This window comes from Parus major, chromosome 20, assembly GCF_001522545.3.
Source record: "Parus major isolate Abel chromosome 20, Parus_major1.1, whole genome shotgun sequence".
Taxonomy (NCBI): domain Eukaryota; kingdom Metazoa; phylum Chordata; class Aves; order Passeriformes; family Paridae; genus Parus; species Parus major.
The window spans coordinates 10017738-10043588 of record NC_031788.1 but is presented as its reverse complement, the minus strand read 5'-3'; the positions used below and the strand labels follow the sequence as shown (position 1 = coordinate 10043588).

General features: G+C 39.5%; 1 protein-coding gene across 1 annotated transcript in view; it reads right to left on the bottom strand.

Annotated features, from left to right (window-relative positions):
• Window positions 1-5333: 5333 nt before the first annotated feature.
• The window catches only part of TAF4 (TATA-box binding protein associated factor 4), a 36624-nt gene continuing 16106 nt past the window's right edge, over window positions 5334-25851 (bottom strand). The window contains exons 3-16 of the mRNA XM_015647662.2: window positions 20656-20822; window positions 19791-19910; window positions 18008-18127; window positions 17146-17268; window positions 16367-16456; window positions 15077-15331; window positions 14728-14872; window positions 14119-14233; window positions 13365-13534; window positions 12629-12759; window positions 11861-11986; window positions 10419-10475; window positions 10218-10337; window positions 5334-6867 (exon numbers count right to left, since the gene is read on the bottom strand). Of these exons, the coding sequence (XP_015503148.1) occupies window positions 6700-6867; window positions 10218-10337; window positions 10419-10475; window positions 11861-11986; window positions 12629-12759; window positions 13365-13534; window positions 14119-14233; window positions 14728-14872; window positions 15077-15331; window positions 16367-16456; window positions 17146-17268; window positions 18008-18127; window positions 19791-19910; window positions 20656-20822 (1907 nt within the window). The 3' untranslated portion in view covers window positions 5334-6699. The remainder of the gene's footprint in view (window positions 6868-10217; window positions 10338-10418; window positions 10476-11860; window positions 11987-12628; window positions 12760-13364; window positions 13535-14118; window positions 14234-14727; window positions 14873-15076; window positions 15332-16366; window positions 16457-17145; window positions 17269-18007; window positions 18128-19790; window positions 19911-20655; window positions 20823-25851) is intronic.

Here is a 25851-nt window from a genome sequence, read left to right as displayed (position 1 = left end):
ATGGAGCGGGGAATGGAGCGGGGAATGGAGCGGGGAATGGAGCGGTGGCGTAGCCGGGCTCAGAGCACCCTCTGCCGCCTGACGAGGAGAGCCGGCTGCCCGTGCGGGCTCCCAGCCTTTCCCTGAGCAGGGAGAAAACGGATGCAGCTCTTTCCTAATGAAATAACAGCAATTACAGAGCGTTTCCCAGCCGAGGGTTTCCGTGCCCTCCCTCAGCGGGAATTCAGCTGAGGCACGGATGGGATGCAGTCGGTGTTAATCCCCTCTGACAGGTGAAGGCACGGGAAAACAAGGACCGGCTGCCTCCACGATTCTCACCTCTCTATATTATTTTTCCCAGGAGTCATTATTGCCTTCTCCTTCACCACCTAGGGCAGGGAGAGCCCAGCACTGACCTCTTCCCTCGCCCCCACCCGTCTCCACACTGCCCCTGCTCTCTGCCATTAAATTCCTGCTGAGTGTTGAACTACTTTGTCAACACTTTGATTTCTTTCTTTCTCTCAGCTTCTCACACTTCCTCAGCCCACTCACTTTCCAAATCCAGCCACAAAATACTCTACAACCAGAGTGCTCGCTGGATGTAAGCCGAAAAAGACCCACAAGTTTTCCTTGAAAACTTCCCTTAGCATCCCCATCCTCAGAGGGAGTGTCCCCCTGCAGTTTCCATGTGCAGGACGAAACATCCAAAAGGCTCCTTGCTGGACAATTATAAAATTATTCAATTTTACACCTCCCCAGTTCTGCAAAATCAGCTTTTGTCAGGGTCAGGGATACAGGAGAGCTGGTGGGTCACAGAGTCATCCCCCCACCCCTGCATATAGCAGACTTTTATAAATATCTCTCAGTGTATGCAGGTATTTGTACACAAATGTATATAAAATAGATATACAGACACACATATTTTATGTGTATCTATATCTGTCCATAAATTAGGTGGCCTGGGAGCAGGGGCAGCCCACACCAGGAGAAGCCTGGGGAATCCCAAACCTGCTGACCTTCCCTCCACACTCACAAAACAACTTCATAAACTCACAGAAGAATCCATCCAAGCCTACAAACCCTCCAAGACAGCACTTCCCATCTCAAGAAGGTGATGTTGAGCCCTCATCTTCTCTGTGGTCACTGCTGACCACACTCACCCCCCACACACAACCTTCCCTGCTCCCTGACTGCTTCTGTTGCCAAGGAGATGGGGATGCTCACACAGACCTGCTTTGTGCTGTGTACGGACCAGGTTTAGCTATTTTAAGGGTATTTATTTATTTTTTAATTCATCCCACAGGATGAATGTGCTCAGAGCTTCCAGCTCACCCACCCTGCACTGCCTCACACCTCGGCTGCCCAGGTCTCTCATTTCCTCCCTCCCAGCCCACACGAGCTCCTGGGCATTTCTCCATCAGGGAACTGAGTTCTGGGCAGGTTTTCTGGGATCAAGCTGCAGGGACAGGAGGGACAGGCCTCCCCTGGGTTTGGGGAGGAGAGGGCTGGGTGGGAATGGTGCCCATCTCCACTGGCACACTTCAGCTCAGCTGCTTTAGAGCTGTGCTCTAAATGGAGACCTTGAAATATCTGTATCAAGAATAAGCAAATACACACAAAATACATTCCCACCACTCGAGTAGGAGTAAGTAGGAAAAGTAGGAATTTACATCACGCAAATAGAAGGAAAAGGACAAACAAAAACTACTGTAGGAAGGAAACCCTCCCACAACTTCAAATCACACACCACTGCTGAGCATCAGTGTGGAAAGTGAGAATGTAATTTTTTTAAGGAACTTAACTCTTATTTCTTATTTATAAACAATCAATCCCACCAATTACATCCCAAGATGAAGGGCCTTACCTTTAACTTACCCAGATTTTACTCTTGTCCCTCTCAAAGTGGAGCAAAGGATCTGAACAGTGACACACTCAACACAACATGAGGATTTTCATTTTCACTAAGAGAGGCTGTGCCTAAACATCAGCACGTTGCTCTCCTGGGAAATTAGATACATTGTTCTTCATATTCCAATCTGCCATAATTGGGCAACTCTCCAACCTGTTTGCTCGAAATTAGAGCACCAAATGCATCACAGCAAACTAGAAAGCACTCACAACTTTTTTTTTTTTTTTGTTGGCAATTTGATTTTGTTATTGGATTGAAAAAGTACATAAGTGCTCAAGTTAAACCATGTAATACTTTTGCAGAGCAGTAAAAGCCAGATTTGTTATGCATTTATTCAGCACTTTCACAGCAGTATGGTACCATATCACAGCCCAAACGCTGTTTGTGTTGTTTGTACAAGTCCTCTGTTGACTTCGGAACAGGGGAACTCCCAGGAGGAAACCAAACAGGGTGCAACCCAGCTGCTTCCAGAGAATAACAGTAAATAAACCAAGCAGGAAAACAAAGGGAAAAGAAACTGTTTCACAGGAAAGTTATTTCTGAAGGGGCAGAACAAAGTAAGATCAGGCAGTGGCTACGAGGCCTCCCTGCAATGTGCCCGGAGCTCCCCTCGCCTTCCCACATCTGCAGCAGCACTGGGCACGTTTCTCTCAGCTGACACAGGGAAAACACAACTCAACTCCTAAAAGCAAGCTTTAAAGAATATATTTCCCTTCTCTCACAGCTCCATGGCATCTAATAACAACACACAAAATGAAGGAGCTCTGGTTTGTCCCCGCTGGGCTCTGGCACAACCATTCCCAGGATTCAATGGAAAATGGGAGAGTGCAGGGTTTGGCCACGGCAGATTTGCAAGGGGAGGACAGATCTGAGCTATTAAAATGCAGTTTTAACACCCCCAGTTGTCATCCTGACAAATTCATGTCTAACTGGGGGAAGCTTTTGTGTTGGGCAAATAAAAGGCAGGTCAGCCATGGCAGAGCAGCCCTTAAGGCTTACATGGTATTCCCAAAAATCTAAAGATTGGGATCAACCCATACTCCCTAAACCTTTTCCTCCTGGCACTTTACACCACATTTTAACACGTCAGGTTGGCCTGTCCTCACCTAGAGCCCTGCTGTGCAAAAATCCTGGCACAAATACTGGAAATCTTTGAAGAAGGGACCCTCCCACCTTGCCCACCCAAGCACAGGGCTCTGCACACTCACCTGGGCAGGTGGGTCCACACTCCCACGCTGCAGGGAAATGTCACTCCTGAAAGTGCCACCACCCCAGCCCAGCTGCCACCCTCCCTCACTTACCCCAAAGGTCAAGACTCTTCTCTTGCAGATGGAAAAACAGCTGTAAAGCTAAGAAAATAGTTAAAATTATCATTGGAGTTCTCTTAAATTTGTAATTTAGACAATCTCAGAAATGTGGGAAAACTTCTTGGATCACAGGGAAACCTCTGATAAAATCTTAATTACTGTGCAATTGGTGTTATTTATCATGCATGCATCTTTCACTATATATTAAAAGGTTTCCTGAAAACATATCTATTTAAATATAAGCCTGTCAAATAAGAAAAACAGGCTGAATTCAGAGTGCTTTATTCTATCCTATTTGTTCTGATCACTCTTTCTGCTGGGAAAAGAATGATATCAACAGTTCAGCAACATTACAGCTATGCAGTACCCAACCAAAGGTGTTACAAAAAACAGACACCAAGACTTCTGTAAAACAGGGTAGAGAACCCACAAGTCACAGAGGCATGAGAGAAGGAACCTGTCCCTGACATGGAGCTGAAAAAGTGTGATAAAATAAAGGTGCAATAGACCCTCACTGACTCACACAGAACACCCCATCTGTGGCAAACTTCAGTTTTGGGGGTGCTTATAACAAAGATGCATCAATCTTGGTGCAGAGACCCAAGGAAAGGGGCAGTAAATTCTCTTCCATGTTCACCCTCAGTCTCAGGTGGAGCTGCACAAGCTTTGGGGCAGGGAAAGAATTGCAATTTCTCTCTCTACAGGTCACTAACACACAAGAGCAGTGCTGTTGTACTCAAGTATCGCTATCCCTCTCAGCTGTGACTTTGAAATGTCAAATTTCTGAGCAGCTGCAAAAACATTCCCGGTTTTATCATAAAAAAACCAAACCAACAACAAATGAACAAGTCTTCAACTGCTGTGCCATGAGAACTCCTCACCAGTGCCAGTGTACTGACAATAATGTGCCAATTCCCCAGTCCAAAACTCCATGAATTTTAACTACTGGAGAGAGATGGATGCTACCAGCTTTTCTGACTAACAACAGCAACATTTTTCTTTTAGCTGAGCAAAAATGATATTGAGTGAAGGGCTGCCTGTGCACTTAAAACCAACACTATTCAAAACAAAACCAAGGGCTCTCCTCTCACAGATCTCTCCCTCCTCCCCTGGCCTCTCTAGAATATTTCTAAGCTACTGCCAAGCAGGAAGAGAAAAGTAGAGCACACCATGTGATGATTTTAATTTTTCAGTTTCTTCCCCACTTACCTGCCACAGTTTTGCAGACACTGCCCTGTCACTGCCTGGCCAGTGGTGATTAACAGTTAGAGCCAGCTCCTGCTACAATTCAAGGGATGCTCTGGCTGCTTTTGGCCAAAAGTCAAAGGTGTTTCCTTCCACTTAATAACATGACACAGTTTAAAGACTGTTTGGAGTTTACAAACAATGAGAGTCTCGGGGTCAGTGTCACACACGGTGTCAGGTGAGCACATCCCTTTAGGAGCTGATCCTCTTTCCCAGAGACACTGATCTCCCACGGGCCTGCTGCCAGTGCCTGTTCCACAGCAGGGCTTGGGGCAACAGCTTGTGGACAGATTTGTCTGTATGCAAGGAATAATCATCAAATTTATGTCTAAGCAGGATTAGGCCTCAAAATTATTAGGTTAAGTGGCCCATGAGAGGAGGAATAAAAAAAAAATACAACCCAAAAGCTAAATATTCAGTACAGAACATCAGAGACGCTTCTCAGATTTTCACACTGATAATCACAAGTGTCCCTGATTATTTTCTTTTATAATTGTGCTCCGAATTGTGTTTTATGTCCTACCTTCTTCTGCAAACCACTTCAGCTGCGTTTGAGGGAACAGGCTGCCCTCAAAGAGAGGCTGTTTTATTAAACCTTCACTAGACAAATACAAAATATTTCAGATATTTCAGACACCTTTCCCTGCTTAAAAATCAACCAAACCAAACCCTCTGTGCATTGATGCCACTCCAAGACCCCTAAGACAACAATCAAATGCCAAGATTCATGAAATCACATACCTCCAAAATACTGATAAATCAAAACAGTACAAAATCATCCTAAAGTGCATCTTTAGCAAACAGTATCCCCTCAGGTAGACTCATCTTTTACTGTACCAAGAAAAATAAATCCAAGTGGAGAAAAGATTTGGAGAGAAAAATACATTAGCAAATACAGATAAATTCGTTTTTAATAAAGGAGTTAATTTTCTTTCAATCCTATATAAAACAATAGCAATTAAAAACTTCATTTTTGAAAGTAAAATATTTACATATGAACAAGTAACTGTGCAAAATTTACATGAAAAAAAAAGGAAAGACAGGATTTCCTAAAAGACAAAATAAAAGGGGTGTAACAGTTGTCAGGTGTTGATAAAAATACTGATCAGCATTCAGTTTACACGCAAGAGAGTTAAATTCTACCATGAGAGTTCACACAAAGAAAGCCAAAGTATTTACAGTCATAAAAGTACTATCAATAGACAATTTAATACAATAACCTCTGAAAATATAAAGAACCAATTAGTATATTTGTAATAAAAAAATAGGTACAAAGAAGGGACTTTGCTCTGGACATCTTTAAAGTAGGCCCACAGCTTGCATACAGTCTTTTAGCAAAATAATTATAGTTTACATAGCCATTTTTATGTTATGTGCCAAAAATTATGTACAATTACTGACAAAATACACCAACCATTTTTCAACACTTGATTCACACTGAGAAACAGTCTTTTGATGATTCCTCTCAACTTTTGATTTTATTTAATCTAAGCTTTCACTTTAGCTAAAAAACACAGTGCAAGTAAAATATATTTATGCTGAAAAGGTTTCTCTTTTTTTCCTTTTTTTCCTTTTTTAACTTTACAGCTTTACAAACTATAGCAAATAAAATGCATTTTTACAGATGCTGCTAAAACATTCAGAAGTAACCCTCCTTTATGGGACTTCAGGGCCTCTAATAAGCAATAATGTGATTAAAATTGAGGTTATGTTTAAAATTAACTGTATATCCCTCTAGATTTTGAGCATTTGGGGGAAAGATAAATATCCTTAAAAAATCAGTTTGCTTTGCTAACTGACTGTTTAAAAAAAAAAAAGCTAAATGAAATGAGGTCATCTGCTGCAGACATATGCCTATGTAATGGATTTAGTTGGATAAAACTGAACTAAAATGAACAATTAATGTCGAAACTGCTACAGGGCTGACAAAGGGTAGCTAGTTATTTGCTAAACGATTCCATCAGTCTTTATATATGGCTTGTTTGGCAAGAAGGCCACTCAATCAAGAGATGAGTTAAAATTTAATTGTCCTTTTATAGTATCCACAGGCCTTGTAAGTATCCTCACTGTTACAGAAATGTATTTCTCTTATACTGAAGAGTTTATTTATAAACAGGAATATAAAACTGTTCCGTGTAAAGAGGTGGTTGTTTTTTAAACAATATCCCATTCGCTTGTTACAAAAAGGCGTCATTTGCAAATATATTAAAAAATGTCCTCAGGCGTCTCTCCGTCAAAAATACCTTGATCTTTTCCATTTTACTTAAGGAATGCTTTGTATAGCAATAGTGAATGGCTTGTCTCTCGCTCATTTTCTAAACAAAATATGAGGTCCCTGAGGTTCACCCGCGTTATCCTTTGTCGCGTAAACTGTCTGGTTGTTCCAACTCCAGAGCTGCCTGGGACTGCTGCACTCGAACCAGATCCCTGGAAAGCACAAGAACAGGTCAATCAGTCCATGCCTGAAAGAATTCCAAAAGTTTTCAGAGAAAACGTGTGACCTAAAAACTGTACACGGTCAGGAAGCTGTATGCTACCAGACAAGAGATTTCCTTTTTAGTTCTGATTTATTAACAACAGTTGAACAATCAGAAGTTTTCAGTGGCATTCAAAACAGATAAAAAAGCTCCAAAGCACTGTCTGTATTTTTAGGAAGATGCTAAGGACAGGGAATCCCAACAACCAAACCAAACAAAGGACAGGATTCTTCACAATTCCAGCATACAGATGCCAAGGGCAGCCCTGGGGGGTGGGGAGCAGTCCTATTCCCAGGACTGTGGTGCCTTGAATCCTGTCCTAGATCCCCCTGATCTCCACGGCAGGGTGCTCTCCTGGTGACAACAGCTGTAACCAAACTCAGGACTATATTTAGGAGAAGTTTTCCTACACACAGTCACATACTCTCTAATGACTTCTGAACACTTCTCCACCTCTCAGCATCACTCATTCCTCTGGTACACACGGGGAGTTTCCCGAATCGGCAGGATAAACAAGCAGCATATTATTGTATCTATCACATGAAAAAAAAACCAGAAGAAGAAAGGAAAAAGCAGAAGGAACCAAACGAGCGGCACGGGAGGACCAAGGCCAGGGCTGCAGCAGCGCGCAGTGCCCGGCAGATGGCGCGCGCGGGCCGGGATCCAGGCTCTTCCTCAATTTCCAGCCGGGAATCTTTGTTTGCTGACAGGTGATTTACTGAAATCGTCAATTCTTCTGGGAACCGTTATGTTTCTGCGGCTCAGCTACGTTAGATCGTTTTTCCCTCCAGTTTAATTTATTATATTAATGTTATGTTTTCTTTTTTTAATGGAACTTCTGTACTTCGTGACACCAAACACTCTCTATTCACTGTAGTGAATACAGACTTATCTGCCCCTCAGTTTGGAGAACTTTCAAAAAGTTTTCTTAATAAAAACACCCCAGACTTGAAAAAAGCCCAAATTTAGAGTGATGCACAAACCATGTAAATAAGCTGCTAAGGTTCCCACTAACGTGTGTGAAAATAATGTATTTAATTAATGAACATTATTGATGATCAAACCAACCTAAACCTGCACTGGAAATGATCACTCTGGGTTAGCAAAACTCTGGTCAGTGCAGGTGAACTTGCTTCACTACAGTGCTAACAGTAAAGTCAGATTTTTGATTCTCAAGCATTCTGTTGACACAGCAAGCACCAAACCACTAAAATCCTGTAGTTAGGGCTGCTCAAAAGCTGGATTTTCAAGGAGTATTCAAAGGCACTATACACAATTTGGCCATCTAATTTTCACCAGCTTCAGTGGAAATTAGAAGACACAGGAAAGTGTTGGATGCTAACTAAATTTTCTCACATACATATGACTGCTAGACAACAGAAAGAATGGCTGAAAGGGGTTTTGTTCTTGGTTTTTAAATATTCCTTTGTGAAAGCTCAAGCCTCAGCTTTACTATGTAGACCATAATACTTGAAACACAAAGGTAAAACTTCAGGAGTCTTTACAAGACACAGAATTATGTATGGAATAAATTATGCAGCTTTTTGGTAACTTTAAGTAAAATCACATGGACATAAAACCCTCAAACTGACAGCAACCTGTTTCATTGAATTTGGAAACAAAACAGTGCAATTACTACTTAGAAGTGATTTTACATGTAATTAAGAGTCAGCATTTGTAGACATCAAAAGCTTCCATTTACAAATCTGTGTCTAAGTAACAAGAAACCTTCTTTTCCACACTTCTTGTAATATGCCTTAACCACAAACTGCATACAAATGGTGACAAGTGGAGCCCAATTTAAAAATGTCAAGTGACACAGCAGCAAAAGCACAGCTGTGAGTATCAGATCAAAGGCAGCTGCTTCTTAATTAAACAGACAAAAAGATTAGATTTCCAGGGAACCTGCAGTTAATTGGTTAACCAGTGATTAATCCAAGATAACTAAATTAGTCAGATTTAGATGAAATACAAACAAGTGTTCACAAGAGATGCAAAATACATCCCATAACCTAAGTGACATTAACAGACCATTAAGGTGGCACAGCTGAGCATGCAGGAGTAAGCAATGCCAACATTAACTCTGCATGAGGTACTTCAGCATATTCCTCTGAGACAACTTCATTTGTGTGCACATCTATCTTTGCAAAGTGCCCCATTCTGCAATTTTCATAATTTCAAACCACATCTATAAACCTTTAATAGAGTAATTTGTCAGCTTATATAAAAACAAGTCTTATTCTCAGTAGCAGGCATTTTAGTAAATTTCAAAACTTAAAATTACTTTAAAAGATGCTCAAGAGGCTTGATATTTTTATAAACAAAAATAACATTTACTAGTATGCAGATTTTTCTCTACAATTTTATACCAAGAACATGTAAGTGATTGCTTCCAGCAGTTCAGTATAAACCAAGGTGAACTCTTTTGAGGCTTTTCTACAGTATAAATGCTTTAGCACTGAAAATTCAGAATACTCAAGGAGTAATAAACAGGATTATTAAACTATTACTATTCTGTCACTTGCTATCAGATACAAAACCCCACAGGGAAAAATCCTCAAATTATAAAGAGAGCTTTTGGTCCAATAAATGACAATTTTCAAGAATATTTTGTTCTTTTTAAACATTAGAGCAATCCCACATTGAATGTCTCATGCAGAAAGCAATTTTATACCATTTCTTGTTTATTAACTTGTTTAGAAGTACAGCAGATAATCATGTACCAGAATGTAAAGTAAATGAATCAGACACTGAGCATTCTGGTACCTAGTCTGCAGAGAACTTTTTAACAGGCAGATTCAATAGTAAAATATACAGAGGATGTGCAAGAACATCCTGATCAGATGGAACTGGTCAAACTGATCTGCTGTGAAGACACTAAGGCAAATGAACTGCTGGAGAGAGAAATTAGGCAAGCTCCTGTAACTCGAAGCTCCTGCTGTCAAATTTAGCGGTGACTGAATTCTACCACCCCACCTACCTCAGCATCACTCTGCCCTTAAAGTTAGATTGGTCACAACCTTCCAAAACTACAGAGGTCCAAAAAGCTGAGACTTGTTAGATCAGAGATGTTTTTTCTAACATCCCTCCAGTTTTATGAATCAGGGAATAACCACTCAGATTCTATTCCCTATGCCACTACAGGTGCTAAAAATTGACCCTGGCTTTGGAGTGAGCAAATCTGAACACAAAACACTTCTGCAGCTCAGGGAGCCCCCACAAACTGGGGAAAAAGCTCTGAGTAGGGAGGTTTGCACAGAGACTGAGGCAGCAAAACCAAAGGTGACAATTATACTGTACCTCTGTCCCTGATCCAGATCCTGGTGAGTCTACTTTCCTTTTCTTCCTGGGACCGATGGCAGCTAACGCAGTCAGGTTGGCATCCCTCTGTCTCATTTGTGCTAGCTCTTGCTGCTGCATCTGCGTGTGCCAGAACAGGGATGGGTCATTATTTCTCTTACAACTTCCAAAATAAAAGTTCATGTTAAGCTCAGCACTCACCTCCTTGGCCTTCTGTTTCAACCTAAGCTGTTCAGGATCTTCTTGTCGAGATCGAGACTGTGTTGATAAAGGACGAGCAGGAGGTGGTTTCAGGAAAAGAAAGAAAAATTAATTTAATTATAAAAGTAGTTAGAGATTATATATAAAAGCTTTTCCTAAATTTCAGCAGGAAGTGGGGAATACCTATCACACTCACAGAGGGCAACAGTGGTAAACAACTTTTAGATATTGACAGTTTTCCTTTTTGTAACATATCTATTTTTGGAAAAGGCATCCCATTTTTCTGCTTTGTTAAAGATAGCAAAGGAGTAGCCAGGCAATTATGCCTTAAATGCAACCATTACAAGACACAAATTACACAGAGGTGTGAATTGAATTACACACTTTGCATACGAACAAAGGAATCAGACCTGTGCTTTCTGGAACAATTCCTCCCCTTGCTGGGGAACCAGGCACTTACTCAGAGCAGATCTTTCTGCTACACCTACACACACAGGTCAGGCTGCAGGCTGAACAAAGTGCACCTGAGTGACCCAAGATCATTTACATCAGCACTGTCCATTACACTGAGGACCTGCAATTCCTTGTGTGTGTGTCATACTCTTAGAATACGGAAATAATTTAGATTAGAAAAGACTTTCAAGAACATAAAGTCCAGCTGCTTCCCCAGCACTGTCAAGCCCACCACTAAACCATGCCCCCAAGTGCCACATGTACACAATACTTCCAAGGATGGTGACTCAACCACTGCCCTGGGCAGCCTGTTCCAGGGCTTGACAACCCTTTCAGTGATGAAATTGTTCTCAATATTCAATTTAAACCTCCCCTGACGCAACTTGAGGCCATTTCCTCTCATCCTATCAAACCATGAGTGCTGTTAATCCCTTACATTCTTTAGGCCAAGAACAAAATACATTTGTATTCTGACATTGTCAACTCATGCTGGATCACAAAACTAACAGAAAACATAGGTTGTTTTGTGAATTATTTCTAGGGTGCTCTTATCTAATCACATTCATTCTATAATCACTGAGTAAAACCAGTTTAATATTCACATTCATGTTTACATCAACTGCTTCCTATTTATTGTATTTCTCCAATTTGTAAAAATAGTTCTGAATTCTGTTTCCATTCTCCAAAATACCCTCTCTATTATATTTAAGAGTACCACCAAGTTATAAAATTCATCTTTCTTTGCCAAATGCAAAAACTAAATTTCAAGACTCCTTTTAATTTGGGAATATGCGATGGGAATGGCAAAGAAGCTATTTCCCATACTTCAGAATGAAAAGCAAAACTGAGCTCTAGTTAAGAACACATTCATCAAGTTCCATCTTTGAAGATTAGCCTTCTCCTTCATTGCAAGTGTTTTAGAAAGAAACTCTGCAGTTTTGATGTCAAAAATGACACTTTACAAACACGTGTGAAAGCCAAGCACTTGCCTTTGCTGCACGCATTAAAATTTCCCTTTCTTGTTCGTCTTTACGCTGCTTCTCTATTTGATCAAGTTGTTCAAAGAACTTGAGCTGTGCCCGAACGTCACTTGCTTGTTCGTATCTTTCATCATCCTGAAAATACAGCAAATATGATTCTCATTACTCCCTTAAAAACAAAGCTGTTAACTTGTACTGTACTGGGGAAGAACATACACATTCAAAGCTCCAATGTTCACTTTGTCCTTTTCAGACAAATAGCAGGAGTATATTTACACCATTCAAACCAGCTAGAACTCTTAAAAGCATTTTGTTCTATTCCATGAATCATCAGATTTTGACTTCTAAACTTATCTCATCACAGCTTTAACCTCTCAAACATATTTCACAGAGCTGTGTGGTTTTTTTAAACGCTGCTCAGGCATTTGCATCTATGAGGAACACACATCTGTCAGATAGCAGTCTCCTGAGAATTCAAAGCAGTGCTTTTATCTGTCTGACTCTACAGTCACTCACACACTAAACATTTGACATAATAAATAAGGGGAGGGCACAGCTTCTCTGCATTTGTTTTAAAGCCATTTTGTATATGCAAGCTGAAAAGTTCCAGTCACCCATGTGTATTAATATCTTAATGGAAGGTGAATCAGTCAGAGAATAAACAACCTGATTTCACAGAACAAAGAACACCTGAACTCCACTGAATTACAGTCAATGCCACAGCCTGCTGAATTTGTGCAATTCTGCCATTTAATTTGAGCAATTAAATACAGTTACCTTGTAGGAAATATTCCTTTGTTGAGCAGTCTCTGATAGTTTTTCCACGAGGTTTTGTAGTCTTTGTTGTGTAGCATGTGATACGTAGCTAACTACATCAGGATGGATTTCTGTTATTCCATGCTTTTTACCTATAATCAAAACACCAGTGGGTTGCAAAAAATCATTTTAAAATACAATTAAATATGAGTATAATCTTAGTCATAGAAATTTAAATCCCTTTTTCTAAATATGATTTGCAGGTTTTTCTCAGACAAGGATTAAACAGGAAATTACACATATTAAAATTCATATTAGTTTAACAAAATTGACAATCTATTAATAAACGTTGTGTATTACAGTGTAACAAAGAATTCAAGACTGCTTTTTGTTCCACCATTAATTCTAAATTACTAAGTAAAGCTGATAAAAGTGCTTCTGGACCTATTTCACTGTTTGTGTCATGCTTGCTACACCTTAATAGTTTATTCAGACAGGTTATGTAGTTTTGATGTTGAATCACTTTAGAAGGCAAATCTCTGTTTGCTAATCCTTGACATATTCTATTTCATATCCTTATTCTACTTTCATAAGACTAATTATTTCCCACAAGCATCTGACTACACCAGAAAACACCATAAGGTAATGAGTCCAGCAACTTTTAATTATTCAATCCAATTTCTATGGAAAATGCCTTCAATTAAACCTAACAGTAGTGAGATTTGTTTTTATTAATGTTCAGGATAAAAGAACATACCTATTTCTAATATCCTTCTTTGTAAAGGTGCTGGGAAAAGGAAGGTTTCGTCTTTACAGGACCTTGTTAATGTGCCCACGAGCTCAGAGTTTGTTGCCAATATCCGAGCACTTTCTTCTGACAGGTTGACTCCAGCCATTGATGCAACATCATTAATGTCATCATCATCCCTTAAAGGAAGGAAAAATTAAAATAATCATGACATTTAGTGCTTATCTGCACACACTCCTATGATACCACAGCTGCATACAATGAATTCCACCATAAACCCAAATACTTAGTTTTACATTTTATTTGCTTTTGTGATATAATACAACTCATTTGTTTGTAAATGAGAAATTACTGCTTTGACTTCAAAGAGCACTAATTTTGTGCTTCCTGTTTTTTCCAAGATCCTTTCTTATGTAATGTTTCAACACCTTGAGAAACCAGAAGAGACCAGAAGAATCACTACTGCAAAACGATAATAATCTGCCCTCACCACTAAGACAGGCTGTACATCCGAGTAACTCAAGCAGAGCTGGGAGAAGTGAAGGAATGAATTCCACTTGCTTGTCTGGGCAGGAATTGTTTATGAGGTTTAGTGCCAGCTAAATGCTAAAACCAGTCTGGCACGAGTATGTCCAGTGCTGTTTGTGCAAACCTGCCTCCAGAAAATCCACCTCTAGGTTATTGTGAGTTTCCCCAGATGGATTCAGCACCAGGAAGGTCTGAGCTCAGCTACCCAAGCAAACACAAACATACAGTTCCTCACCTAAAAGAGCCTCCCCCAGGTTCTTTCAGTTTATTCTTCTGAGCAGCAGCTACTTGTGTCGAAACAGTGGCAATAGCTTTGTTTCCAGGTAATACTGCTGGTTTTACCACAGGTACTGCAAGAAGACAGACAGGATTTGTACTCCATCAGTAAGAGTTCACATGTGCAAGCCAGTCACAGGTATTTATGGAAATAGGTCTGGTACAAAGAGTTGACCTCAATAGCTTCTGTCAGCATTTCACTAAAAACAGGACCCTTCCCACACAGTTCCAGCAGCCAAACCATTTCTCTGTCAATGGTGCCCTGATAGATCTGTACCCCCAGCCAATATAGCACTACACAGTGGACGATTTTAGCAGTAGTACAAACTTATGAACTGATATTCACAGAACCACAGAATGGTTTGGGTTGGAAGGGACCTTGGAGATCACCTGGTTCCAACTCCTCTGACATCTTTCACTAGACCAGGTTGCTCTGAGCTCCATCCAGCCTGGCCTTGAGCACTTCCAGGAATAGGAAATCAACAACTTCTGTGGGGAAGCAATCCCTAAACCACACCTCAGGTAACGCTATCTAATATGGCATATCACAAGTATCTTGACCTCTTACCTGTCTGAAGTTGATTCAGTTGGATTTGAGGAGTAGTGAGCATAATACGACTGTGTGGTTGCCGCAATGCCACCATTGGTGTCTGTGTCAACGTTACTTGTGGAGGCCTTATCAATGCCCCTGCTTTTTGAGACTGTTGGATAACCTGCAAATAATAAGGAAAAAAAAAAGAACTGTAAATAATCTGAGAATCAGGTGGGAAGAACAAACCCTAAGAGCACTTTAACCAAGATGCAATTTAAGTTATACTTTTTGTCTCAGACCTTTGATTGTGCTAAACCACCAATTTAAGAAGTGATATCAAAAAAACCCCTGTGCAATAACAAACGCTGCACTTCAGCTCACATACCAGTGGCGTGGACTGCCCTTGTTTACTGACACCGACTTGTGTGGGCTGGGTGAGGCTGATGACGGGTTGCTGGAGGGTACTGGTGACAGTGGCAGTGGCCTTGCCTGCCGTGCGCTGCACTGAGGAGCTCAACAGCACGGCTGCTGCTGACGGGATCGTGGCTATCGTCGCCTGCGTCGTCGGCTGCTGCTGCTGGCTCTGCTGAATGAAAGCTGCAGAGTCTGGTGTTAACTGTCTCAAGGCAGGTAAACTCCTCTGAAAAGGGGAAAGGAAAGAGTTACATCGAGTTGTTTAATCCTGGCTCACACAGTGTTAATTGTAAAGAAGCAATGTGTTTTGTTTCAGTCCATTGGATGGGTCTGTGTGCACCTGAGGAAAGGTGAGCACACAGAAATACCAACCTGCTCCTATTTAATAAGCAGGACAGAGGGACAATACCTTTTGGATATCATGGGCATCTAGGCTATGCAGCCTACCTGGAACCCCTACTATGTATTTAACAACCCAAGCCCATGCTGCCTTCCTTAACTGTTGTCCTATGGCTTAAAAGTCACACTGGAACACCAGGGAAGATTTCAAAATAGCTCAACAGAGACCACAGTGTTTTAGTGGCTTCTTAAATTAGTTTTTTTCTTATGGCAACAATTTTTGTCCTCAGGAACAGCTCAAGGTTGAACAAGCATTTAAGAACCCAGAAATGTCAACACACACCTACAACTATAACCTTTAATCATACATTAGTCAAGCAGTTACATTCTTACTATTCAACATTACTGTATTTTCATTGATTTCACTGATGGTAAATGTTTTGCAATAAATACTATTTTGAGATTTGTCCAACTATTATAAAATTCATGTCAAATGTGATTTATCATTGGCAATTGACAAATTTCCTGCTTATCCAAATCAGTTTACAGCACAGACAAAACTTGCCCAGAAGGTATAATCTCCTATATGACTGAATCCCTTTGCTTTCTAAGACTAAAAAGAGAGCAAAAAAATCAATTCAGAGGTTTGTGGTTTAAGTCATAGAAAGAAAACTTTCCCGATTTCTCAAAAGAGCTACGATGTATCATCACAATAGAAGTTACATTACTAGTCACAGTAACAAACTCTAGGAACTAAGACACAAAAAGTATTTTTTAAGGGAGCAAAAGCCTAACCAGGCACCATTTAAAACTTCCTTTAACATCATTTTGGAATTCCACCTATAATAGCAAAGGATGTGCTTGTGTTCACTGCTGCTGATATATTGTAAGCACAGAGATGAAGAAAGAGTAATGAAGTTACCTTCAGGAAAGGCACAAGGTAAGGTTGAGGTGAAGAATTAAGTTCTCTGTACAGCCTACTGGTAAAATCTTCTGGTTCAATTTTTCCATCCTTCAAAACAGAAAATTCAAATGAACAAACTGGTAGAGATGAATTTTTACATATATCCAACACCAAAAGAAATTTTAAGACTTGGGAACATACTGAAAATAAGTGGTTTAATCATCCCTCCCTATTTTTAGTTACCAATAGCTTTATGGTAGTAACCAACTTTACTACAAATTTCAAGTAGTAAGACCTACATGATAGAAAAGCCAGCTTGACCATAACTTAAAGGTTGTTAACAAGTAGGCAAAGCAATACTAGTATTCACTCTATAAATATTAAATATGTCAAGCTTTTATATTAGTATCAGGCAATGTTAATTACCTTTCTTTTGTAAAAACTTGTGATTTTCTAGTCAGCTATCACACCAGCTGTAGTGTTTTCCCTCAAGTACATAATACATCTTTTTATTCATTGTTTTATCAAAATGTAGAATTTAAAGAGCCACTGCTTGCATTACTCACACTCCTGTGAGAACTCACGTTCTCATGCATGAATATAAGCAGTAATGTCTCAGTTATAAACTGAATGGAAAATTTATCCATCTATTTTTAATTCGGAAGAGGCAAAGTTAATTTGATTTAGCTCAGATTTTATAAACTCCAACCTCTGAAGAAAAAACCCACAAAAAACCAGTTTTAAGTCTGAATTTGCCCTAATTCTATATTTTACAACTTTCAATGAACTTTTCTTACCAGCAGATTCTGTACTAATTCCTTCACATTAGCCGCAGTCTCTGAGGACTGTTTTCCAGATGATGCCAGTTTTATTAATGTGGACAGAAAGTTTTTGCATTTCTTCACATTTTCCATAGTTTCCTTAGAAGGAAAGGTAAAAGGAAAACAGTCAGAGAAAGAAAGAAAAAACTCCTCTTAATACATGATCTGACCATATACTCCATGAAAAAAAGTCCTTTAGTTCATCAGAGCAGAGTAACATTTAAAGATACATGTCCCTCAGCACTTAAAACATAAACATACTGAAATTATTATTTTTCTTCATATACTCATATTTATTTTACATTTTTGTTATCAAAATTTAAGGAATTATGATTCTTCATGAAATTAGGAAACACAAAGTATTTTAAAGATGGCATGTTATATATGGGAAAATATGTGTTTTAGCAGGACAAAAAATAGTAAAGCTGTTGTTTCACAATGCATAGTACATGGATTCTCCCTGTTTTGCAATCCTGGAAACACACAGCTTGAATCAATCAATGCCAACTCCTTATTCCTTCTCACACTGATTCTACCCAGCAGCACTGAACAACTCACTGTTCTATAAAATACATCTAATAATTTTTTTAAATGAGTGCTTTAATATTGTTACAGAAACCAAAACATTTTGACACCTATAAAAATTCAAGTAACCTGTACACATACCTTGTAAATTATATGATTCTATTAAAGTTTACCTTTTCAAGGTCAACAGCTCACAGAATTCCTGCATCTTTACTAATCTCCACTGCCATCTGTGTTTACATGTATTTGTATATATGCACATCATGCATATGTGAGTGAACAAAAAGAGATGTTACATTTCTCAGTATCTTACTGTGGCAGCAGTGGAGGTGGCCGTTGTCCCTTGCACTGTTCTCTGAGGAGTTCCAGTTTGTACAGCTGTTGCTGTCCCCAACGTGGTTGTTTGTGCAGTACCACCCAGAACAATCTGAGGCTGCAGAGAATACAAACACAAGATTATTTTCCTTGGGATGTACTAAGAGGCTGTTTTCCTGAGCCATGAAACAGAAAATGAGCCACAAGGCAGCAGAACACCTTTTGCAGCTGCTATAAATAAGTTGCTCATGTGCGGTCTGGAGCAGTGGAAGGAAATCGCCACCAGATGGCACTAAAACATTCGAAACGGGAATTCCAAAAGTTGATTAAAAATTGCGCGATTTTTGGTCACTGAATAAAATACGATAAACATAACCTCAGCCACTGTGGTTTCAAAACTCTGCTAAAACAAGTGCAGAATTCCTGTGAGATCTGTTTATCTTTTAGCCTGTTTCATTAAATGCCACTTCCAAAGGGAAGGATTTCTAAAAAGGCACAACTGACACAAAAGCTTGGGTCTTATCGAGGTCTTTGTGATGAACAATGGGACAAAACATTTCTCTAGTTCTGCAGACAAATTGGTAATTTGAAGTAGAAATATCAGCTCCAAAGAATCACCATTGCAAGCAAGATCTTCTCATATACAAAGCTCATTCATGGGCTTCCAACAGACTAATTATTAACAACAACCCAGTCTGAGATACAAATTCCTACCAAGCTACAACTGACACTCAGAATGTTCACAAATCATTTGTAAATTTGTTGTTTATATAAAGATGCACAAGAAAAGAGGCTTCCCTGCTGCCAAAGCTAACTTTGTTGGTATTTTGAGATAAACTAAGGGAGACAAGAATTTCATTTGTCTCATTTTTTTTTTTTAAACAGGATAAATGAAGTCTATGGCGTGCTCATTACAGCACAAAATATGCAGATGGAATGATGTTGGGTTTTTTGTCCTGTGTAACAGCACTGTAAATTAAGGAGACTCAGTTAGGTAAATTAACTCTTAGATCTAGAAAGATCACTGGCATAGGGAAAGGCTCTCTGAGGGGAAAAAGGTTAACTGGATGCATAGCAAAACCTGCATGTTTTAAATTAAAACTCTCTAATCCTGTCTACTCAAAGGATGAAGAAAGCACAATCAGACAGATTAGGCGACAGCAATCATATTGTACCACTGCTGCCTGGAAGCCATGTGGAGAATTTCACACTCTTGCGCTGTTTTTTAAACTCTCAACATCTCCAAAAAAATTTCCAAGCGAGCCCAAAATGAATAGAGAGGCCAGCCCAGACTGACATCAGTCTCTCCATGAGTTATCAGTCTCCAGAAGGACACAGATCAAAGCAGAGACTCATGTGAAAGGGAGAAGGCTTCGGGAAGAGAAGGCTGCCACAGTGCAGTCATCTTTGCAATTGTCAATTTTGCTGCAGAATTCAGAGGACTGCAGATCCATCACAGGAATAAAACCACAATCCCAAATCCAAAGGGATTTCTTGTCACTTCCTTTAAGCAGAAAGTATTAAAGGAATTTTATTTTAGTCAGCTCTGTGATAGTACAAACTACAAACACAATACCTTTAAATAGATATATGTATAGGTGTAATATGAAATAATAACTATATACATATAAAAAATGATACCTGTACCTCCAATATACATACTGAGACCTGTAGATGTTTTAGAAAGGCTAATCCAGAAGGCATTTCTTTCCTGCACTGAGCAATTGCATTTCCTGTGTGCCTGGCAGTCTCATGCAGACATTACTTCCCTACACACTCACTTGCACAACAGGGGGACGCTGTAGCGTTGTCGTGGGTTGCACTGTAGTTTGAGCCTGAGACACTTGCTTGATGATAGTAGTAGGTGTCACCTGTCGTGCAATAATGGGTGTTCCTGGAGCCTGGGGAAGAGGAAAAAGAAGTCACAAATACATCAGTACCTATAGCTAAATATCATCTGCTTTATTAGTGTTCTGATTCTGCATTATTACAAATACAAAAGAATGCATCTGAACCACTGGAAAACTCTGAGAAGGATTTTCAGTCTTGAACTTAATGCAACTGTCAAAATCTCAGTGTACATATATCCATATCCATTTTCTTTCTTTTAGTCTTGTATTTATTCTGGGGAGAAGAGTTGTACACATTAACCATATATGGTCTTCTTTTATATCAAAGTTTTCAACTTAATGAGATTCAGATATGTAAAAATATTTTTGATGAGTAACAGCCAAGCTGTAACAGAATTAGGAAAAAAATGCAATGCCTATGCCTTGTGGAAAGTAGATTTAGATTAGCTATTTGGAAGAAATTCTTGGCTCTGAGGGTGATGAGGCCCCAGTACAGGTTGTCCAGAGAGGTGTGGACTTGCCATTCCTGGAAGGGTTCCAGGCCAGGTTGGGATGGGGCTTGAAGCAACCTGGTCTAGTGGAAGGTGCCCCTGCCCATGTCAGGAGCTGAATGAGCTTTAAGGCCCCTTCCAAACCCTTTCCAACACAAATGATTTTGAGATTGTATGAATCTATAAAAAGTCTTCATATTCCAGTTAGATCTATGGCTTCTCCAAATCACTACAATCACACCTTACTTACTCATGTGTTCTTCACAGGGAACCAAACAGTTTTTAGCACAAGTTGCTGGACTGACCTGCACTGTGGATATCTGCACTGGGGGTGCACTGGTAGGTGTAGCAGGACGAGGAGTCAGAGTGTTCTGAGGCTGAGACTGGGCGTGTGCCTGTGCCTGCATCTGTGCCAGGGCTTGCTGGGGGATCATCAGCAGCTGCCCGTTCTCACTGCGCACCAGGACCATGCCTGCAAAACAGAGCAGTCAAGGAACACACATCCTTTACAAAAATCAAAGAACGTATTTTTTTGTTTGGTTGGTTTTTTTTAATCCAAGTTGGGTACATATGGAATTATTGTACTGCTGAAGGACTAGGCAGCTAACAAAAGAGGTTCAGAATAAAAGCAAAATACCCATCTGCATTATGGCATTTTGTCTAGAATAGCTTAATTTCAGAAATATTCTATCTAAATGCTCAGTACAGCGTGCATCAGAACACAGTGAGTTCTATCTGCCCCAAACACTAATACTCCATGTAACTAGAAGTTAAAATGAGTAATCCTGTAAAAATCCTACCTGCTCTTTACTAAGAAATTTGTTTTATGAGACACTACAAATAGAAGAAAATCCTGCCAAGATTCCTGTTAGTTTGTCTTTATGAGAGGAAGAAAAAATAATCAAACCTAGGCCTCACCATCAACAGCAACACAATTGTCTAAGTTCTAAATTAATTTCCCATAACCAATTTAGTAATGAAAGTGGCTATAAAATCATAATCTCTCTCATGTGCATCAGCAACAGACTGCACTGTGCCATGTTACACCCCAAATGAAGAATAAAACAGAGAGGGAAATGAGGAAATCATTCCCTGCTCAGTCACTCAGATCAATACACTTAACCCCACTGGGTAGCTGTGGGGAACCAGATTTTAACAGGCAGATTTTCAGATGTGATTCTCTCTTCCTTGAAGGCATAAACAGGATCTGGACAACATGAACTCTTTGCCAAGAGCTCCTTCATTCAGCACGCCTCACTCAGTCCCTGAGAGCCTCAGAACCTCATCAGTTCTGAAAAAGCCACCTAAGGAAACAAACTGGGCACTCAAAATTAGTTGGCTTCTCTGAGCAACTACAGGAAGAACCTTCGCCATGAAAATCAAGAGGCACTAGTGAAATCAGAAAGTTTTTCTTAAGTGTTGTTCAGTGAATCAAAAGCCCATACACGCTCCCCAACAATATCTGGAGATGTGGTCTATTGCATCTCAGAGCATGACTACTTCAAAAGAATCAAGCTTTTATTTGCTTTTCTATTCTGGTCAAGTGCTGAAATGTTTACAGACAGCGCCTTAAACAGTTTTCTTGGACAGTTTTACAATTAAACTGCAAAAATTCATATACTGATTTCTACAAAAATGAGTTCAAAAGAAAAGCCTTAGTTGATTTGCTCTTAATCTTTTCCTTACATTCTCTACATTAACTCCCTTTTAGTGAAGTAGAGTCACACCAAAATGTTAAACTAGTTTACATCCAAAATGTGACTTTCCCTCACAACTTACGTAAAAGTGTTAAGGTGGGACCCACAAAGAACTATGGAAAAGTGAAACTTTGAGAAACAAACATTCTCAAAGTGTTTTTCTGTAGGAGGAGAGGGAGAAACTTATTTATTATCTTGCAGACTGCAGAAGTAAATACTCTTTGTTTAGCTGTCAGGTCAAAAAAACTCTTTCCCACGTCATTCCAAAAAGTAAGATCTTTCCTCCTGTAACTTATGTAGGTAGAAGTATTTCGTTTAAAACAGCAAAGGCACACACCATGATCATCATCACCTCCACCACATCTCAGGAGAACTTAAAGACCTTACAGTGAACACGGAGCTTGATCCCATGGGCTGCTCACTGGAACCATCACCCTAACATTATGGGGAGGGGGCTGCTGACAAAAGATAGAGAAACTGAACATTTCAAAGACTAGAGAATGACCTGCTATTGTATCAGCTTCATTCCTCCACCAACAGAACCTGGCATCCTCTTCAATGCGCAAACATAAAATCTTGGGAAATGAATTCACATTGCCCACTTTTGTCATCCCTCATAACAACCAGCTGAAGCAGCTAAACACTGAATCAGTGGAAATCTTCAATATTATTACAACTGAAATCATCAGAACAGTGGAAATCTGATTAGAGGAGCTATTTTCAAGTCAACATCAAATATTAAGGCTTGTTGAGTACTATTTAGTTTCTAGCAACTGAAAAAGGCCCATGCAACTACCTATGCCTGAGCTTGCAGAAATCCTTAAATGTCACAGAACTATACTGACAACCCATAAAAAACCCTTTTTCCTAAAATTCACTGGTTTGGGGGTTCCCCAAGATATCCTAAAGTTAACATGCCATCCAAGTTCTTCAAAGAGTTAAATATTTTTTCCCACAGAAGGAACATTAGAAATACTACACCTAGTTTGGATGGGGGAGTGTGTTTGAACTTTCTCAGTGCAAAAGTGACTGAAGTTATTCGAAAGCACCAAGCCAAATCAGCTCCCCTGCAGATGAGACTTCCATGGCATCAGGCAGTGGCCCAGAGCTATGTGATACCTGTTCCTGTCTCCATCAGGCTCAGTAATGTGTCTGCACCACACACTAACACACCAGTGCTGTCAACTTACTGCTCTGCTCCCCAAAACATGAATGAGGAGAGAGAAAAGAGGGGAAATAACCAAAAAGTGAAGGTTTAATACCCCTGAAGTGTAAGCACAACACCTGAACAATGAAATATTCTCCCTGAGCTACATGCAGAATTAGAACATGCCTACACATTAACATAACACAACTGCTCAAACAGACAGTTGAAAAGCATATTAATGTGAGCTTTAGAAAACATATCAAGAAAGTTCAATTTCTGGCAGCAGACAGACAAAACAATCATTTGTAATTCAAACCCTGACTCTAAGCACTACCCTGTTAGATTTCTAACTCCAGGAAGTCTGAAGTACTTCTTTCAAGTACTGAAGTCATAATAGAAAAGTAACTCATACAAAGCCACATTTATATCTGTCACTATTTAAATAGTACTTTCATTCCCACTCAAATTTGATACACAGTTATTTTTAATTTATATAGTTTCTAACATGTCATTAAGTCAGCTCTACCACTGATAAATTCCTGTGCACATGGCTACATACAAACATAAAGACAATTACTACCATCTGACTAGTTTTGAATAATCTTTAATCACAGTATGATGATATGAGACATTTTACCTGCTTAGAATGTTAGCTTGTTGGTGTCCAGGTGACTTTGGAAAAGGTGTAAAAATTCATTATGTGATGAACTTGAAAATTCTGTGCAGAAATTCTCCAGTACTACAGTGTGCAGGCATGCAAGTTTTGCCTGAACACAAAATACCCCTCCAGCTTGATGGGAATTCTTTAAAAAGGGAGATGGAGCTGCTCTCTGAGCATCTCTCCCCCCAGTCAAACTACAGACTCCTTTCCAACCCAATTAGCTAAAAAATGAATTCACTAACCCAAAACTATACCCAAGCTGGCATTAAGTGGATTTTCAGTGAGGTTTAGAAGGGTCATTGGAGATAACTCGATTATGAATTAAAAACAAAGTCTCGTTTATCTCCTACTTCTAAACAAAACCACTTTGGGACTGTAACAGCCCCTCTCTCCCTTCATACATGAATCTCAGTTAACAATTTGTGACAGTGGAAAAGAGGAAGGGCCAACAGCCACATGTGTAGAAAAAGAAATTTCATCCCAAAACTTACATTTTAAATATTTAAATACAGGTAAGTATCATAACCTCAAACTCCAATGCATAAGGCTGCAAATGCTGAATCAACCAGGTCAGAACTGACTACCAAGTACTAGAAGACAGCTAGAATTGTATAACTTATCTCACTATTTCAATTAAATTCAGCAACATATTTAAAGATGGAAAACATCTTTCTGTTTTATCAACCAGGTTTTTGTTCCTGCATTAGTGGATTAATTACTATTTGAGATCAAACAGCTAATAAACATCACTGGAAATGTTCAATAAGAAAAAGATGACAATAAGACTTGGACTTTTTAAATATCTTTCTGCCTTCTTTTTCCTAGAAAGTCTGATCACGTGTAAAATCATATTCACTATTACAAATGCAAACATTCAAGAATTCTTTCCAAGTGTCTCATTAAAAAACTAATTAAAATTAAAATTAATTACCATTTTTGTTAGAAGTTAGATGCTTAAGAGAATCCTGAAAGAGGTTCAGATTTTAGTTTGAATTAAACAATTCATCATGGCTCCAAATGAAGGATTAACAAAACTTAGTTGATTGTTTCTGACACAGAAAAGACTTGTGTTCCTGACCAGTACAATGGTCACCTCACATGTTCTTGCTGTGAAGACCTTCCCAGATCAATCCTGTTTACAAGACTGTTTGGGATGGAAAGTGGCATCATTAAGTGATATAGCTCCATGATTCTGCTGGGTCATCTTTGCCTCTTGCTTATTTGTAATTCCATTTGCTAATGACATTTTCATTTATAAAGTGTTGTGCTTTGAGGTTTTTTTCTTTGTTAGTTTTTTTTTTTTTTTTTAATTAATAAAATGTGTAAAATCATGCACTGGAATAAAAAGTGAAGAGTTCTGGCCATCGGATATATCAAAAAAACATAAACCAGACTTTTTTTCTAATGCTTCCCCTCTTCCTTCTTTCTTTGAAACATGGCTTGGCTCAACAAAGACTAAAGAAAAAAATGAACAGAATTATAAGGAAGACTAATAAAATATTTTGTAGCCTTTGCAGACCACTCTGATTATCAGTGTAATTCCAAAGACATACAACGTTCTTGCTAGAGAACCCCTACATCCAAAAAAATAAACCAAACTAAAAGAGTTTCTTGTTTTGCTACCACTTCTTACTGGTCAATCTTGATTAATAATATTTATAGGAGCTGGACTTGCCAGTGAGGGAGATAAAACCATCCGCAGACACAGCAGACACCTTCAGATCAGTGTTCTGAGGAACTGCACAGTCCAGCAGTGTCCCCTCTGACAGCCACATCCAGCAGGAGGCCACTCCAACAGCAGGAAATCCCAGTGTCACCTCTCAGGGTAACATCCCACATCCCAGTGTCACCTCTCAGGATATCACTCCATATCCCGGTGTCACCTCTCAGGGTAACACCCCATAGCCTGGTGTCACCTCTCAGGATATTGATCTATAGCCCAGTGTCACCTCTCAGGAAAACGTCCCACATCCCAGTGTCACCTCTCAGGATATTG